General features: G+C 39.5%; 1 protein-coding gene across 1 annotated transcript; it reads left to right on the top strand.

Annotated features, from left to right (window-relative positions):
- Positions 1–1,947: 1,947 nt before the first annotated feature.
- LOC111218372 (ubiquitin-conjugating enzyme E2 Q2-like) lies at positions 1,948–15,166 on the top strand. The gene is made up of 13 exons (XM_022740650.1): positions 1,948–2,617; positions 3,015–3,119; positions 4,917–5,039; positions 5,342–5,395; positions 5,837–5,977; positions 6,676–6,760; positions 7,382–7,442; positions 7,536–7,626; positions 7,723–7,781; positions 7,900–7,948; positions 8,086–8,181; positions 10,779–10,845; positions 11,795–15,166. The coding sequence occupies exons 1-13, from the start codon at positions 2,459–2,461 to the stop codon at positions 11,824–11,826; spliced, it is 1,122 nt and encodes a 373-aa protein (XP_022596371.1). The 5' UTR covers positions 1,948–2,458; the 3' UTR covers positions 11,827–15,166.
- Positions 15,167–16,943: the final 1,777 nt, after the last annotated feature.

Raw genomic sequence — 16,943 nt, 5'->3', positions numbered from 1 at the left:
AAACAATGAAACCTTGAACTGAAAGACGGCTCAAGAACTGAAACTACTGTAGCTGACATATTCAGCATACATACATATAAGGGTGATTTGCAGTCATCTGCTCAGTCCATTAAATGTCAGAAGCATGACAGGTTTGAGGTATAACATATGACTAAATTAGACACAAAGCACTGAACTACTGCCAGTATGTTTGAGTGAGTTGCCTGTGTCCTCCATAGAGCATCATGGAATACTAATTTGGAGAAGACCAAATAAAAGAAAGGTTATCCCTGTTGAAAGGCGGAGCTAATGATAGGATAATTGGAGATGACAGGACAGCACTATTTTGGGCCAGTCAACTGCTCCCAAATCTCTTCTGATAACAGACTTACTCACAAAGGAAATGGCTTTTAAAGTTTGCCTTTAAGGTTTGGTGTTCTCCCTGAAACCCACCCAATCTGTGTAATTGAATTCAAGGACTAAAAGTACTGCTTCTTGAAGACTATGCGCTGTCTCTCTAGTATTGAACCTGTCTGGCTGTCAATGTGAAAGTCACAATATTTCCAGGTTTTAATTTGACATCAAAAAGTAGCTTTGAGGCAAACTTAAAAATCATCTATAGACACAGTATTGCCATTTGTTCAGCCATCAAAAATAATGGAATACATAAATACAAACAATGCATGAATATAAACAGAATAGATGTCCCTGTAACCCAAAATACAATAACCAGTTTGTGGAAAGCGTGACCGTCTACAGTGTGTTTTAAGCTTACCCTGCCCTAAACCTAACCCTTGTTGTTCAGATGTTAAGGCAACACTACCCCCTGGTGGGCATGAGGTACTACTACAGAGAGGATCTGATGCACAAATGCACCGCATCAAATGTTTCTATTAGAGAAAGGTAGCGCATACACAGCATATGGACTACAGCAGACTATTTTCCTAAATACTTGTGAGCAGAGTAGATTTTATTTTACAACCCCGTATGCATAAGGCAGTGGGAAAGTGACATTTAGCCTGAGCAGTCATTAAAATACATATCTATGGTCTATATTTTATTGTATTGTATTATCATAGACATATTCTGTGCTCATTAGGATGCAATATTTTACAAAAGTCCTCTATAAATTGTGATCTATCCTTATCAGTTAGATAAAACACCAGGATGTACACACACATAGAGAGAGAGGGAGGGGCAGATTGTGAATAATAACCTTCATGTGCAGTAAGTACAGTTACACAGATTCTTCTTTTTAATAACCTGTTAAGGTGTCCAGGTAGCCTGTTGAAAACAAACTGGTGCAGGCACAATTCCTGTGACTAATATGTTAAAGACACTGGAGAAAGAACATGCAAATCAGAATTTAGATCAAAATGGGTTGGAATTATGCCTCATTCAGCCCAGAGAACTCTAATAAGACTTTTTCACTGAAAATTAATACAAGTCAACAAGAATATTGAGTAGGCCATACTGATGCGCACTAAAATGCTAAATTGCTCAAATTGTTTAACAAAGCCAATAAGTCATTTACAACAGCCTATTTTTTTTGGACAATAACAAATCTTAAAAAGATATTTAATTTAATAATTATGCCAAGTCATAAAATGATGCACAGCCCAGCTTCCTCATTGACAGTGCATCAAACAGATTTTAATCGGAAAAATAAAGTAAATAATTTAAGGCAATTTGGTGGCACCAAAGTAAATGATGCACTAATTCTAAGTTGAATGCACGAGTTTTACTCTGGTATGCATTACCTTAAGAAGGAAACTGGTTCCTTTTGCCTTACGAACAAATCGAAATTACAATGAAGCTTCTGTCCTGCAACAAATGTTTGACTAAACGAGCCAGTGTTGTAAACTTTCTGTTATTTTCCCACCCTGAAATAAATTGAGAACGCGCTGAATGCTGGGATTCTGCGGGAGCGGGGAGATTGCAGAACGCCATCTTTAAACCCCACAAGAGGCCAGCTACAGTTGTACACCGGGATGAAAAGCACTGTCCCTACAGCGGGATATAAGTTCCGATCGTGGAAACTGTATGATTGTTTCCCGGTTAAGTAAATAATAAGGAACTGTCCGAAGGGACTGTGAGGAGACGGTCACGGGACACCGCGAGAGCCTTAAAATGTTGTTATGATAGGCAGACAACAACAATAGACGGAGAGACAACAACAACGGACTGGCTCGCTAACTCGCTCGCTAGCATCTTGCCAAGCACTGCGCTGTTTTCAAATGCTAACTGAAAGCTAGCTAACGTTAGCTACTTCAATAGCAAATCTGTCCGGTCGCGCTGAAATTTGCCCGGACGCTGTTTATACCTGACACTGGGTATCCAGCTATATCTACAGGGGCAGTCCGTCTTTGCCACTTTGTAGCAAATTTTGTATAGAATTTTGCATCGTGGCTTTAGCTAGCTAAAGGCTAAGTCCCGACTTCTCCCCCTCCCCAGCGGCCCAGCCGGAGATGCATGGAAGATGTCGGTGTCGGGGCTGAAGGCCGAACTGAAGTTTTTGGAGTCCATTTTTGATCCAAACCACGAACGCTTCAGGATCATTGACTGGAAGCCTGACGAGCTGAGCTGCCAGTTTAATGTAACTGGGGAAAAGCTATTAATTATCCACTGTAACATAACGGTAAGTGGACAGCAACACAAGTGTCAGGATTTATACACTTCCCTCGTTGGTCATTAGCGAGCTAAAGTTAGCTGGTTAACTTGCTAGCCAGGTAGAAGGCTACCTCCACAACGGTACAATCTGATGCTATGCGGGACAGGTTTCTGCGTAGTTTTATTAGAGTCTCTAATAGCTACCCAGTCTTGGTAGCTGGGTTGTTGTTTGGACAGTCTGACATTAAACAGTGCTGATAAGCAACCCCGGCTGTTAGCTATCGCTACACTCTGAATGCTAATGTCGTCAACCCAAATTCTACGTTATTTACCGACTGTATTTAACCTTGCGACACGCAAGCAGGTAAACATGTCAACTGTGCTGTTGTGACCGTCTCCTTTTTGTTGTGTTTCACTGTCTTCAGGAATCTTATCCATCTACGCCGCCAATATGGTTTGTGGACTCTGATGACCCGAGCTTGGCGCAAGTTTTGGAGAGGTTGGAAGATGTGAGAAAAGGCAGTACTCTGGTATTTATCCCGATTCGCTTGTTTCACTATTTATCACTAAGGAAAACTTAACAATTTCTGTATACTATGTGAGGATATGCTTACAATTTTATTAATCTTTGTGCAGTTTGTCTGCCATCCAAAATGTTGCCATAACACACACACACACACACACACACACACACACACACACACACACACACACAGTAGGTTTTGTTGAACCCATACTGTGAATGCTCACTACAAAACACAGATTATCTTGTGATGCAGCAGTTTGCCTCAAGTTAACATAAATGAACACTGAGCAGGGCATTTCAATGCCCAGCTGACTCATTCTCAAGGTATTCTGATTTGTTAAAACAGAGTCAAAGGTAGCCTCAGCCAAAATTCTTTCATTGTATATCAGAGGTATATGGCATGTGACTGGATGAAAAGACTACCCTTAATTTATTTTAAGTTGAATTGAGTTTCTTGGCTAAACAAGTATTGACCAGGCTGCCTCCCAGCAGGAGCATTTTCTGTGCATTATTGTGACATAATGGCAGCCTGCTGTGATGAGCCTCATCAGAAGGGGCAGATAATTGTGGTGCTAAATAATCTTTTTGCACTCCTCCTTTATTTGAGACTTATTTAATATGCTGGTTATTATATAGATGTGATGAATACAGGCTGCACTTGGTATTGGATTTTTATGTCAGTATTTTAGACTGCACAAGTTGTTGTCCTCAAACAGGCTTTGCTTCATTCTTGCAAGAATTTTGCAATGTTGGCTTAGGTAAAGAGAGAGTTCACTGACAGTTTTTGCCATCTTATTATTACATTCACAGGATTTAACACTGAGCATATTCATATGGCCTTTCAAACATAAATATAAGCTTGCATGTGCTGCATAAATGTGTGCGACTTTCTACTTAGGGAATGTGATAAACATGTCTAACTGGCAAGTACAGATAGGCAGGTTTTCAGTAGGCCAAATGGCTGTATCATTAGATCATCAGTACAACCTTTGAGGTCAAAATGTCTGTGACAAGCAGCCCCTTATGTAATCCTATGCATGTGGTGACATCCTGAGCTTAGTTAGCCTACTTATTCAAGCTGCTTGCTCTGTTTGTAGGACACAAAATATGCTTTTTATAGAAGTGCTGTCAGTTTTTTGGACAGAAGTTTTTTTTGTTTGTACCATAGCTACAGAGTCGACAGCCAGATAAAGAGTACAACATTGTTAGTGTTGTCTTTTAGGTAAAGGACAGACCTTGCCTTCCTGTGGATAGATAAGATCGATCCATTGTCTTACTGTTGCACAGATGTTTTTGTGGTAGCCTGGGTTTGAATTGCACCAAATTTGCAAAGGCAGCACACACTAGCTGATGGCTGCTCTTTTTATATGGGCACAAACAATTTTATTCTTCCTGCACATATCTGCAGTGCTATTACAGTAAATGTTTTATGTTGAAGTCTTAACTTTGAAGTCATATGTTAGTAGTTAGCCCAAACTTTATTGCTACAACTTACAGAGTGCTGGGCTTTACTTTACAGTGACAGTTATAATGCCCTACAACACACTGCTTTCTGAATGATGTAAACATTTTACTGTCTTTTGTCTTACACAATCATGAATCACAAATTCTGTGTTCAAGAACTTGTGATATTCACAACATCATCACACTTTAGTGAAGCTCACCCACATATGTTTGTGCTGGCATTTATGTCATGTCTGTCACATGTCTGCCATGTGGCGTTGCTATGTCACTGAATTTGCGATCTTCAATGGTTTATCTAACTCTATATCCCCTCTTTTTTGTGGTTTGTCTTTTCTAGCTTTTGCAGCAGTTGAAGAAACTTATTTGTGACCTTTGTCGGTTGTACAACCTTCCCCAACATCCTGATGTTGAGATGCTGGACCAGCCCCTGCCCGCAGGCCCCGTGGGACAAGACCGAAAGGCAAGGCTGCCTAGTTTGTTCTTGTCAAATACCTCCCTATGGCATGATACAGCCAGTATTTGATTACATTTAAGGAACTTGCATGCTTCAATTAGGATGTTTTATTATGCACTTCCAAACCACTTGTGCCTAGTAATGAAATATTAGCTTACATTAAAAGGGCCTTGGTGATTTATAGGACTTTTTTGTCTAAGCTTATCAATGGCCTCCTGTTTCACAGACAGTTAAAGGTGTTTTTTGTAAAATAAAAAGACCAGTTAGCCCAGCCAATAATACTTTGTCTGTGGTGTGTGTGTTTATAGCATGGGACAGAAGAGGTCACATCTGAAGAAGAGGAGGAGGAGGAGATGGGAGAAGTAAGTCATCATCTTTGCTCTACACACCTCATGTATCGCTCTTGTGGTGCTGTGCTCAGTGAAAAGTGTATTTTTTTCCATCTTAGTCACACATGCTTTAAATAAGACACGTTAAGCCTCTTCCAATTTTCCATTATGGTAGGTAGCTTGGGTAATTATAACATTTAATAAGAATGGCAACATTTTCTTTTTTGTTTTGCTTCTCTTTATCTTCATTATATACATTTGCATTATTACTGACAGTGGGTTTTGTTTGATTATGATAGTTTCCCCTTGAATCAAACACTAATATAATTCTTGTTACATTGTGATTCTAGTGAACAAGCAAGTTCATTTAGATCTTTTTACTTGGCACTGGCTTTGATCGCTGAGCTCTTTTTTAAGTTGCATGTATTTCTTGAGAACCAGATATGATTTAAAATATCAAACACAAACAAACAGGACATAGAGGATCTGGACCACTATGAAATGAAAGAGGAGGAGCCTGTGGATGGGAAAAAATCAGAGGACGATGGGATTGAGAAGGAGAATCTGGCCATCCTTGAGAAGATCCGAAAGAACCAGAGGCAGGATCACTTGAATGTAAGTGTTTGTTCAGTGAAGTACTTATACTGTATTTTATAGTACTTATGGTTGATGACATCTTTGATCTAGGACCAAACTTCACACCTTGGTAGATGTTGTGAATCCTACATTTGATGTACATAAAATTTTTATATGCTCAGCTATTCATATTGTCACTATTGCTTACTTTTGTGAAAGACAAATGTGCAAAGGTTTTTAAAAAGAAAGTTAAGAAAGAAGACAGTGATGAGACAATTCATACATTTATCTGACAGTGGGGAATGTGTCCTTTTTTTAAATGTGCTTCTATGCAGTATCATCAGGTTTCTCTTAGCATCTGCCCTTCAAGGCAGCAAAAACTTCTGAAAAGATTTGTTTTTCTTCTGGGAAGGTCTTTCTGCTTGCTCATCATCCTGTTCAATGGCTGTCTTTGTATCTGAAATGTGTCAAAAATGCAAAAATACAATTATACCCTAACTATAGAACCACTAAGGCATGCTTCAATGGCCTATGTTACATTTTTTTATTCATATTTTGAGGATCAGTGAAACATTATTTCAGGGGGTGTAGAGATATAAATATTGACGTCTAGCAGGATAAAGCTCTCTCTTTGATGTTGGCCCACATTAAGTGCAAATGACAGGTTTGCCCTCATGGCGAATTACAAAGGGCTGTGTGCTTTGTCTTTACTGTTACAGTTGTTTTGTATTTTGCAGGGAGCTGTGTCTGGTTCAGTGCAAGCCTCTGACCGCCTGATGAAGGAGCTTAGAGAGATCTACAGGTCTCAGAGTTACAAGACAGGTATGCACACCACACAAAGGTCTGCTCTTTGTTGCAAATCTGCAAAAAAAAGCACTTCAAAAACAACAACAAAAAAAATCTCAACCCAGAAATGCACCAGCACAAACCCACACTCACAATAATCATCATTTCTATCCTTGTGATGTGATGTGATGGTGGACATCAAGCATGGTGATTTGAGGTATACATGATCAAAAGAAAGCATTTGAGAACTAGTTTAGTTTAGCAGGATTCAGAAGACAGCCAACTCTTTATAACTTATCCTGAGGTCAACTACCGTAAGCTACTACACTGTTTACTTTTGTGCAAAGGACTCATGTATGCTTTAGTAATGGCTATAAGCCACATTGATATGCTTTCCACAGAAAAAATGTTACTCTTTGAAAAATTAAGCATAAACCATTTTTTAAATAATTAGTCAGAGATCCATTTTGTTTTATTTTGTACACATTCCAAGCACCTTTGAACAAGGCTTCAGATATTTGTAGCTGAATTATCCGATGAGTGTTTGCCTCACTGCATTACCTTGTAGTTTATAGAATGAAAGTGGAGATTAAATCATTACAGCTGTTATTAGACCTCGGATTCTGCATGGTCATAATTAATCAATTTCTTTTGCAGGCATCTACTCAGTTGAGCTTGTTAACGACAGCCTGTATGAATGGCATGTCAAACTAAGGACGTGAGTAACTTTGGGATTTTGTGTCATGTGTTATTTTCTCTTTTCGAATCTCACTTTAAACACAAGCTGACTGCATAATTTGATGACCAACAGGGTGGATCCAGACAGCCCCTTACACAGTGATTTACAAGTCCTAAAGGAAAAGGAAGGAATGGATTACATTTTACTAAACTTCTCATATAAAGTGAGTGAAATTGACTTTTGCCTTCATGAAAATGAAACACCATTCAGAAGTCTTTGAAGTTTGTAAATTAACCATTTTTGCTGTTCATCGCTACAGGATAATTTCCCCTTTGATCCACCCTTTGTCCGGGTAGTTTCGCCTGTGCTTTCTGGAGGGTGAGTTCATTTAGCTGGTACACGTCTCAGTTTCTTCCATCTCCATAATCTATTGAGGTCAGGGTTGAGTTTGTAAACAAACTTAGATTAAAAGCTGTCTACTTCTTTCTTGCTTTAGTTATGTTCTTGGAGGAGGTGCCCTGTGCATGGAACTTCTCACCAAACAGGTATGTCAAATGTATCCAATGCTTTAATTTAATGTAAATCTGAGCTGCATGATATTAAATATTACTTTGGATGGTATTTGCATCTGTTTTACATTTTTAAAACCTACTTTTACTGACACTGCGGTTCCTGATTGCAGGGTTGGAGCAGTGCCTATTCCATTGAGTCTGTCATCATGCAGATCAATGCCACTTTAGTCAAAGGAAAAGCCAGAGTGCAGTTTGGAGCCAATAAAGTAAGTGAGGAAGCACAAGAGGTTTAATTTCAAGTCAGGAAATATCCTGTGATAATGTTGACCTCATGTAATGAATGATGTGGACCATGATGCCAGTGCTTTGACACAGAGGCCTGGTTTCCTGGCTCTTAGTGGTGGCGTGTTGTGATGTGTGACAGCCTCCTGTTTCTGCAGCCAAAGCTGGCTGTGTGTTTTTTTTATTTTAATCCAAGTGGGGTGGGAGGTCCATCGTGTCACTACTGGGGCGGCCAAGGTAGATGCTTATCTTTTTGTGCTGCAGTTTGCAGTTGCTGTCACTTGTACTTGTTATGTTTTCTGGCTACAGGCTTTATGCAGAGTTTACTAAGTTAAGTATGAAAGAAACATGGGAGTCCCTCTCAGAAGCTTGGTCTCATAGATACACATTCTACTTTGCTGTGTCATATGTTTTGGTGTAGACTGAAATTTTTGCTGTTTCTCACTTGTATATTTTACTTTTCATCCTTTCCCAATCTGATAAATCTTGTCTAAGCATAATGTGCAACTGTGATGAAGTTTGTCTGGACAACTTACATTTTTTTTTATTCTTATGATAAAACCTCTGCATGATTGTATTTTAATCAGCTGACACAACAGCTGTGAAAATTATTTTCACTTGGAGAACCAAAAGAAAACAGATCATAGCTTTTTAAATTCTCTTATTGCATAATGTTAGTATTGCAATGAACATGTGAGCATGTATAAGGGAGAAACGAGTATTTTTAGTTGTTAACCGATTCGTCTTAAAAGTGGATGCCGAACAGTTGTCAATAAAGGCCTAACAGGAGTAAGGTGTCTGCATTATGCTAGAGGTGAAAACGCTTGCTTTGAGATTGTGTGGGGTTTTTTTAAGGAAAGAACTTTGTAAATTGTGTTCAAGCTTCACCAGCACTGGAAAAAATGCATTCATGAAGACTATTTGATGACCTTTACCCCTCAATACACTTTCAGATTCACACAGTGATCTGGGATAAACAAGTGTTTGTTGACAGTGTGAGTAGGTCAACACATGTTACACAACCTGGTGTCTCAACCAGGGTTAAGCACTTAATCTGACACCACTTTACTTTAGTATGATAGGGTGAACAGGGGCTTCTTTAAAAACCAGTTACGAGTTACCATACGGTCACTATAGAAATGCTATAGTAATACACAGGTTGATAGCAAAAGCAGCATGTAAGTAGAGCAGATTTAGTTACTTTTGTGTCTACAGAGGATGCATTCAGGTACAGTGCTGGGTGTAGGTCACCCTTGTTTACAATGTTTAAGCCTGACACACAACCACTGTCAAGATAATCATTTTAAATGTAAAAAAACAGGCTTGATGCGTAAAAATTTTAGTGCAAGTTTGAATGTATTAAGCACAAGTGAAAAGTGATCCTTTATGTGGACTGTGCAGACGACGGTTGATTTGTTTTGTTTTTTTTAAATGAGTGTTTCAGACCTGTGAGAAGGATGACTGGAAAATGTGCCAAAATGCCTCCTGTGTAGAAAAGTCCTTACTGCAAATATCGTATGCAACTTTGAGCTGTTTTGGCCATAAACTATATTATTCAGCTTCTTAAAGCAGCTTTCACAAATGGACTTTATTCTGGTCTGTGGTGTTAGACCGATCTTAAATTTGTACTGAGATTAGTCTAAAGCCAGTTATACACCATCACAAAAATAAAGACTGAATACTCTAAGCTTAAAAAGTTAGTCAAAACTAGAAGCCATGTTTCCATGGTAACAGGCAGTGACACCTGCAAAAAGAGGAAAACCATGGCTCATTATTTATGGTTTGCTCACAGTGATGGGGCGAGCAAATAGGAACAAGAGTTTTGAGAGATTACAGTAAACATGTTGGAAATATACATTACATACATGTACCTGTGTGAACATTGTGATTCATTTTTTTGCTTGCCCAGGGAAAATATCCTGAGCCTGACTGATGAGTTAGCAGAAGTACTGAGCTCTGCCACATCAAGAAGCCAGTCTGCAGCTCTGCTACAGATATGCACAACACTGAGATTGTATTTTTCTGGATGTGCTTGTAACTTTTGAATTCTTCCAGAAGTCAAACATGTTCTGCTGTAGTGAAGGGAGCTGAGTGGTTTAAGTGGCAAGACTTCTTTTTTTTTTAGTTTGAAAAAAAAAACTTGCAGAATTCATAGCAGATTAGTCCTACCTAAGATAGTCCAGAACTAGAGGGCATTGTGCAATTGATGAATTTGGACATCTATCTGAAAAGTCAGGTATGACACTATAAGCATTGCTACAGTCTTAATGAAGTCAGCCTCTATCATATAGATTTGTACAAAGTCCTGTGAATGTCTGTGGTGTCTGCAGAGCCAGGTCTTATGTGAATGTTGATGACCAGATGTGTCTGACAGAAGTCTGGTATGAATGGTCAAACAAGAGAGGAATGTGTGTTCATTATCCTGCACCATACACAGCATTTTGTTCTTGAAAGTGGAGATGGTGTGATACATTTTTTTTGCTTGTAGAAAAGAGCTGTCATTGCTGTTTCCTGTTCTGTACTGTCATCATAAACCCTATGCACACTGTAAGGTTGACTTAATTTTCATCTTTTAATGCAGAACCAGTACAATCTCGCCAGAGCACAGCAGTCCTACAAATCCCTGGTTCAGATCCATGAAAAGAACGGTGAGTGTTTTTGTCTCCAGTTTCGTACAGAGTGCATTACTGACCTTGTTTACTGAAACCAAATCCATCCCATGGATCAAAGCTGAGGAAAACTAGTGCATGGACTGTTGTGTATGTACCAAACATGGACAACATTTATGTTTTGTATATAGTGGTTTTAGGGATTCATATTAGGAAGGATGTAGATAACGGTAAAATGAAAAACAAATTAATTTGCTCTGAATTTATACTTAAACAGTAACTGTCACTTTGGCTGTGCTGTCACCATGACTCTGTTAAAGTCTGTTACTGACGGCACCATTTCATATCTCCCATAGCTGATATTTACCATTCTTTACACCTAACGTTAAGGATCTTAGTGACCCAACAGGGGGCAAACAGTTGCTGTCTTATTGGAGTCTGATATGTAGTTCAACATGAAATTGACAATAAAATCAATAAAGAAAAACATCAACATTCACATTTTAAAGTTAAACAAGTTTTATTGGAGAAAACGCACAGGTAAGTCAGTTGCTCAAAGATGACCATTCATGCAGCTTTTCTGTTGTCCTTGACCTTTGTGAAAACACACACTGCATTTAGAAACAGGCCAGGTGAAAATATGTAAATGACTTTTACTCCATCAGGCAACGTTGAGCTATATTTAATCACAGTAGATTTTAAGAGTTGAGAACTGAAAGCCCTGCTGAACTTTGTTAAAATTCTGGACCATATCTGCCCTAGGTCTAACCACTGAACACTTTTTAAGCTTGCTACTTTTGGTTCTTGCACTAACCAGACAAGGTTGGAAATGCAGATGCATGCCAATGAGGCAAAAATCATCTGCATGTAACCCTGATACTATTGGAGGTAGAGATTTGGTGATTGTTTTTATTTCTTGTATTTGTATTGTCTTATTTGTATTTTTTTACTGTATAGTCATTATCTGTTGTTGTGCTTTTTCCCTTAGGCTGGTACACACCCCCTAAGGAAGATGGCTAAAACAGACTATTGCCTTTCCTGCACTGGGACCACATGTCTTAGATTTTTTTTTCTTTTTCTTGCGACCAATATGTTTTTTTGTTTTTTTTTATCCTGCAAACCATTTTGTTCTCTACATGAGAGTTTGAACTCCAAACCAAATTCCTCATCCAGCGACAACCCAGAAACTAGCACATAAACACACAGACACTCACACACACACCCCCACCTGAAATTTACATCCAAGTTCATCAGCTACTCGCAAGGATGTCCTCTCCCCTGGATATTTATCTCTCTGTGCATCTGTTGTCTGATACAATCTAATTTTTCCATTGCGACATTCGTTCTGAACTCCAGGAAAACAGTGGACTAAATAGCGCGCAAACTCACCCTTTGGTTTTGGCGTTGAGCATGCCAAGGTTACTTGCTGGCTGCGAGTTGAAAGGTGCGGCATGGCTTTATCCTCCAGCAGTGGCAGTCTGATGCTCCAGTCGCCGGACAGTGCCTCTCTGACCACAGACTGGATCTGAGAATGGCATGCGGCATTCCCTGATATGATGCACTGGTGGCTGGGAAGGACACTAGATGCTGGTGGTGGAAAAGAACCACCGCCTTTTCTCTCCACGGACGGCCTCTGTAATATTGTGCTCATGTATTATCTTTGTAATGCCAAGTTCCCTCCTCTGGAATAACATGCTTCTGAGGCTAGCTTGCTTTCAAACCTCTTTATCTTTTAAAGCTTGAAGCCCTGAGGTGGGGAGGAAGATGAAGAGACTTTTTGCAGCCTGGGTGGGACAGCCCATAATGAAGAACAGCATCCCGCTGAGCTCTAAAGTTGACGACCACTGTCATCATCACAACCAGCAGCTGGACCACTCCCTGCAGGAGAGGTTTGGTGTGTGGCTAGGCTGGCAACACAAGAAACATGACCAGGCAAAGCAGGGGTGTGTTTGGATTGGATCACACTGTAATGTAGTTGATTTTAACTCCACATGTAAACATGTAAATTTGTATTTCTGCAAAAGGATTTAATTGTTTATAATGTAACCTTGTCTGGGTCTTTGGCTGGGCAGAGACTGTATTACCATATACCCCTGACTATTAACTGCAGGGGCACTGCAACTTCTCAAGACCCATTTAGACTAAAGAAAAGTTGCTTCATGGATGCTCTTGCAGAAGGAAACAAAAGTACACCGTGTTCTTATGTAAGCTTAATGACTACTGCAGTTTTGTTCTTTTTTTTTTTTTTTTTTTTTTTTTAAATATTGATTTGTAATCTTCATGTTATTGGAAACAATGACAGTTCCATTCCCCTTATTTGATGGCACCTCTTCACCACAATGGACGTAACAACAATGGCATAGACACAGCTGTTTCTGGCATTCCAGAGGTTTGGCTATTCATATCTAATCACTCAAACCGGATGAACCTCAGTAAGGCTATGCAGTGAAGACACAGTCTTGTGGAGTTTTGTTGTACTGAAGAAAATTAGTCTTAACAGCTTAACAGTGTAGTCACCTGCTTAGTTCTTGTAGCTGGTTCACATCCTGACCACTTTGCCAATCCTGCAGTCTGGAAAAAAAAAAGTGACCTTTTACCTTCTGACTTTTCCTTGACCTCGTGGCTGTTTGTAAAAATGCAGCCAGAGTTAAAAAATTCACAGCAATAGTCTTGACCATATACCTTCTGGATTCACACCTGGGAAGATCAACTGGAGTCTCTTCCGTTTCCAGATTATTTGTTCAGGTTTGATAAATTATTTGTTCAGAATTTGCCACAGGAGGAACCCAGCTCTTCCCATTCCCACCTCTCTGGTTACTATTCATAACCACTCGCAGCACTGCTGTACCCCTCAGTGTGCTGGGTCTTTGATGTAATGTGAATAATATGCAGAAAACTGTGTGGAGCATTCCAGTTAATGCAGTTACACGTTTGTTGTGGGTGTTCTATTGTGTGGTTACTTGAATTGTTTTGAGTATGTTGTCCTGAAAACCAGCATAGAAAGCTTAGTTATGCTAATTCATACAGTCATTCCTCACGTTTTGAGTTGATTTTAGAATTTCCTCAGTAATACTAACCTCAGTCACAACACCAATATCTTCAAAACAGGCAGAGATGGGTGTAAAAACATACAGCTTGTTTCATGTTCAGTACATGTCTGACGTTTGTTTAGACTTGCTGGATGTGACAAAGGTTACCCTCCTTTCTTGCTCCTCCCTTTCTTCATCACAAGCGAAATCTTAACATGACTATGGATCATTGGCATGGTTGTTAGCTGTTGTGATGCCATTGGTAAGGTACTAGTCACTTCATTCTGGTCACATTGTCGAGCCCACCCCTGCATTCTCTGGAGAAGCAAACTCAGGAATACATACTGCACACTCGACTTTGCAAAGGATTGCTTCAGAATATCGTCATGAAATGCAAGATTTAAATGTGTCGATCTTTTTTTATTTTATTTTTTTTGGGCCATTTTAAAATGACGCCCCTGTTTTACCAGTACACATTGCAGTGTGTTTTGCTGTTGAGTTGCACACACTTGGATTTTCTGAATGCCGTTGAAGTTGATAAAATAATTACTAAGCAAGTTTTTGGAATGATCAGATAATGTGGAGTAAAGATTTGCTCCCACCCTCAGATTATCCTGCGCTTGATCAGGGGTACAGAACACATCTGCCCTGTTTCTTTGATATTGCTGTATTTTGCATGTCAATATATCAATGGGTGTTTTTCCCCAAGCTACTGAAGGCAATGAGTGGTTGGGTCGGGTGGTTTAAAAAAAAGAAAAAAAAAAGAAAAAAAAAAGACTAGATGTATCCATTTTCTCATGACTTGTTTACTTGTGGTTTCCTACATCAGTGCACAGGATCATTTTTCCCTGTGCATTGTTAATTGAACCACGTCAGATACTATACAAGACACAAGGACTTAAAAGACATCCTACCTGCTTTGATTACCTTAAAACATGCCAGGATTCCCAACAATAGTAGCAGTTCAGATTAGTGTGCCATCAGAGCAGTTGTAGGCCTGCATCTTTAACCTGACGTTTGGAATAATGGGTGTACTCAAGTCTGTTGTGCACTGAATAACAGCTCCTCTCACACCAACACAAGTTGTCTGACTAACAAAAACCTTCTCTGCTTTGGCGAGCGACGTATTGGTCTGAGGTCTGAACTAGCCTGATTCTGGGTTCTTTACCTTGCTTCATTAACTGCGTTGGCCGGGTTATAAAGTTATGCACTGTTAGCATGCTTTGGTTTGGTTTCATTTTTTTTTTTTTAACATTGCAAGGGTGATTTTGACCATGTAAAGTAATTTGTAAACTTGCATCAAGTTTATGAATAAAGAATTTTATGAAATATCTCTTCATTCAATTCTTATTAATGAAATTTGTCAATAACAAACTATTGACAGACTATTTGCTACTTGACAGAGGAACCAAAATCTACCTGGTATTGAATGAAAATGTATCGCTGCCATACGGGAACATGTTAAAGTACTGATTAAGTTACAGATTTTGGCACCACCTACGTTAGGTCACATTATGTTCATTTGACGCTACATTAAAGTGACATCCGTCTTTCGCCCCTACACACTGGGGAAAGCTTGGAAAAGCTCTTGCCCACATGCATCATTGCTTTCCGCGTAATGTATTTCTTGTGTTTTCCAGTAGATGGTGTTCTTTGTCAAAAGATAGGTGTCAGTTTTGTCTATACCTGCCACTCACACTGACATGCAAAAAATGCAGCCCTTCTGGAATTAAACTGAGAATATGCTAGGGCCTTCATGGCTCTTAATTATACTAGTGAACTTACCTAAACCAAAGCAGTACACTGGAATTCAGTTGATCAAGAGGCTAAATGTCTGACTCAGTTCAACTTAATTACCTAAGCAGGTGGAATCAGTTTACCGGTATATGTAACAGCATGACTGCACATACAAAAATACTGTATACCATTTACTATAATCTGACAACATATCAGATACAGCATACACAAGTCAACAGTTACACTGCAGTTTGCTTAAGAAGGGAATGTATGTGTGGGGTGCACTTAAGGACATCAGTGTCCTTAATGCTATGGAGGAAATTCAGTTTTTGTATCAGTTTGTCTTGGATGACAGTGATTTATGACACCCCCCGAGATGGTAACAGCTGGAACAGGTGGTGTGTTGGGTGAGAGGGATGAGCAGATTTTTGTCCTTGTAATTGTAAAAGATTTCCTTTTGTCAGGTTCATTGGCTTTCCGAGGTCTATGTTTGTGCGTATGTGCTAGAAGTCACCACTAGATGGTATCAGAGCACTCTTGTAATTCTGGGATATTGTTTTTTGTTTTTTTTTTGTCTCTGGTGACATTAAAGTAGTTTTGTCTGCTTGTAACATCAGTCAGCAGTTGGTGCTCTGTTGTTACACTCAATCCTGCCAATACCACCCCTGTTGCTCATTTCCTTCAAGGTTGAAAGAATGAATAATAAGGCCATTTTTTTTTGAGTGAGATATGGGATACAGTCTGATATGGACAGCTCATATTCTTCCATCAGTGTGTTTGAGTCAGATATTGTTACAGTGTGCTGGCAAGCGCTGCTCTCATAGATGTCTGGTTTGTGATAAATAGCTAAATCAATCCCTATCTGTCCGTATGAGGAGCAGGAAAGCTGTAGTAGATAACAGGGTGACCTATTGAGTCTGTGGTCGATCATGTTGTTGCAGCCTGGATAGTTATGGATATTAGAAATCATTCAAACCAACCACCAGAATGTATGTTTTCATGATACTGGGAATCGGGACCACATCACTAAGTCAAATTAAAGGGAAAGTTGTAGTAAGAAGGAGGAGAGTGAGAAGTGGAACTCAGCAGTTCACCAGTGAGAGGCTAATTGCCTATTATTGCAGTAGTTTTTATTTTTGTTTATGTGTGGGTTTGGCTGGCTGGCCTCTTGGCGGGAGAGGAGCAGGCCTCATTATCGTGCTTCAGCCAATCTGTTTGTCCAGCCTGTCGCTTGACTCAGACACAACATTGTGAGGAGACCGACAAGGCTTCTGAGCCCGCAGGAAAGAGGCTGTGCATCTCTGTGATTAACTTGCTAGAGCCCACACTGAGATAGCAAGAAATAGCTGACTTGTCCTCCTTCACCTCCTT

Source organism: Seriola dumerili, unplaced genomic scaffold, assembly GCF_002260705.1.
Source record: "Seriola dumerili isolate Sdu_G_001 unplaced genomic scaffold, Sdu_1.0 BDQW01000003.1, whole genome shotgun sequence".
NCBI lineage: Eukaryota > Metazoa > Chordata > Actinopteri > Carangiformes > Carangidae > Seriola > Seriola dumerili.
The sequence above is the reverse complement of the archived record's forward strand: the minus strand, read 5'-3'. Positions and strand labels throughout refer to the sequence as shown.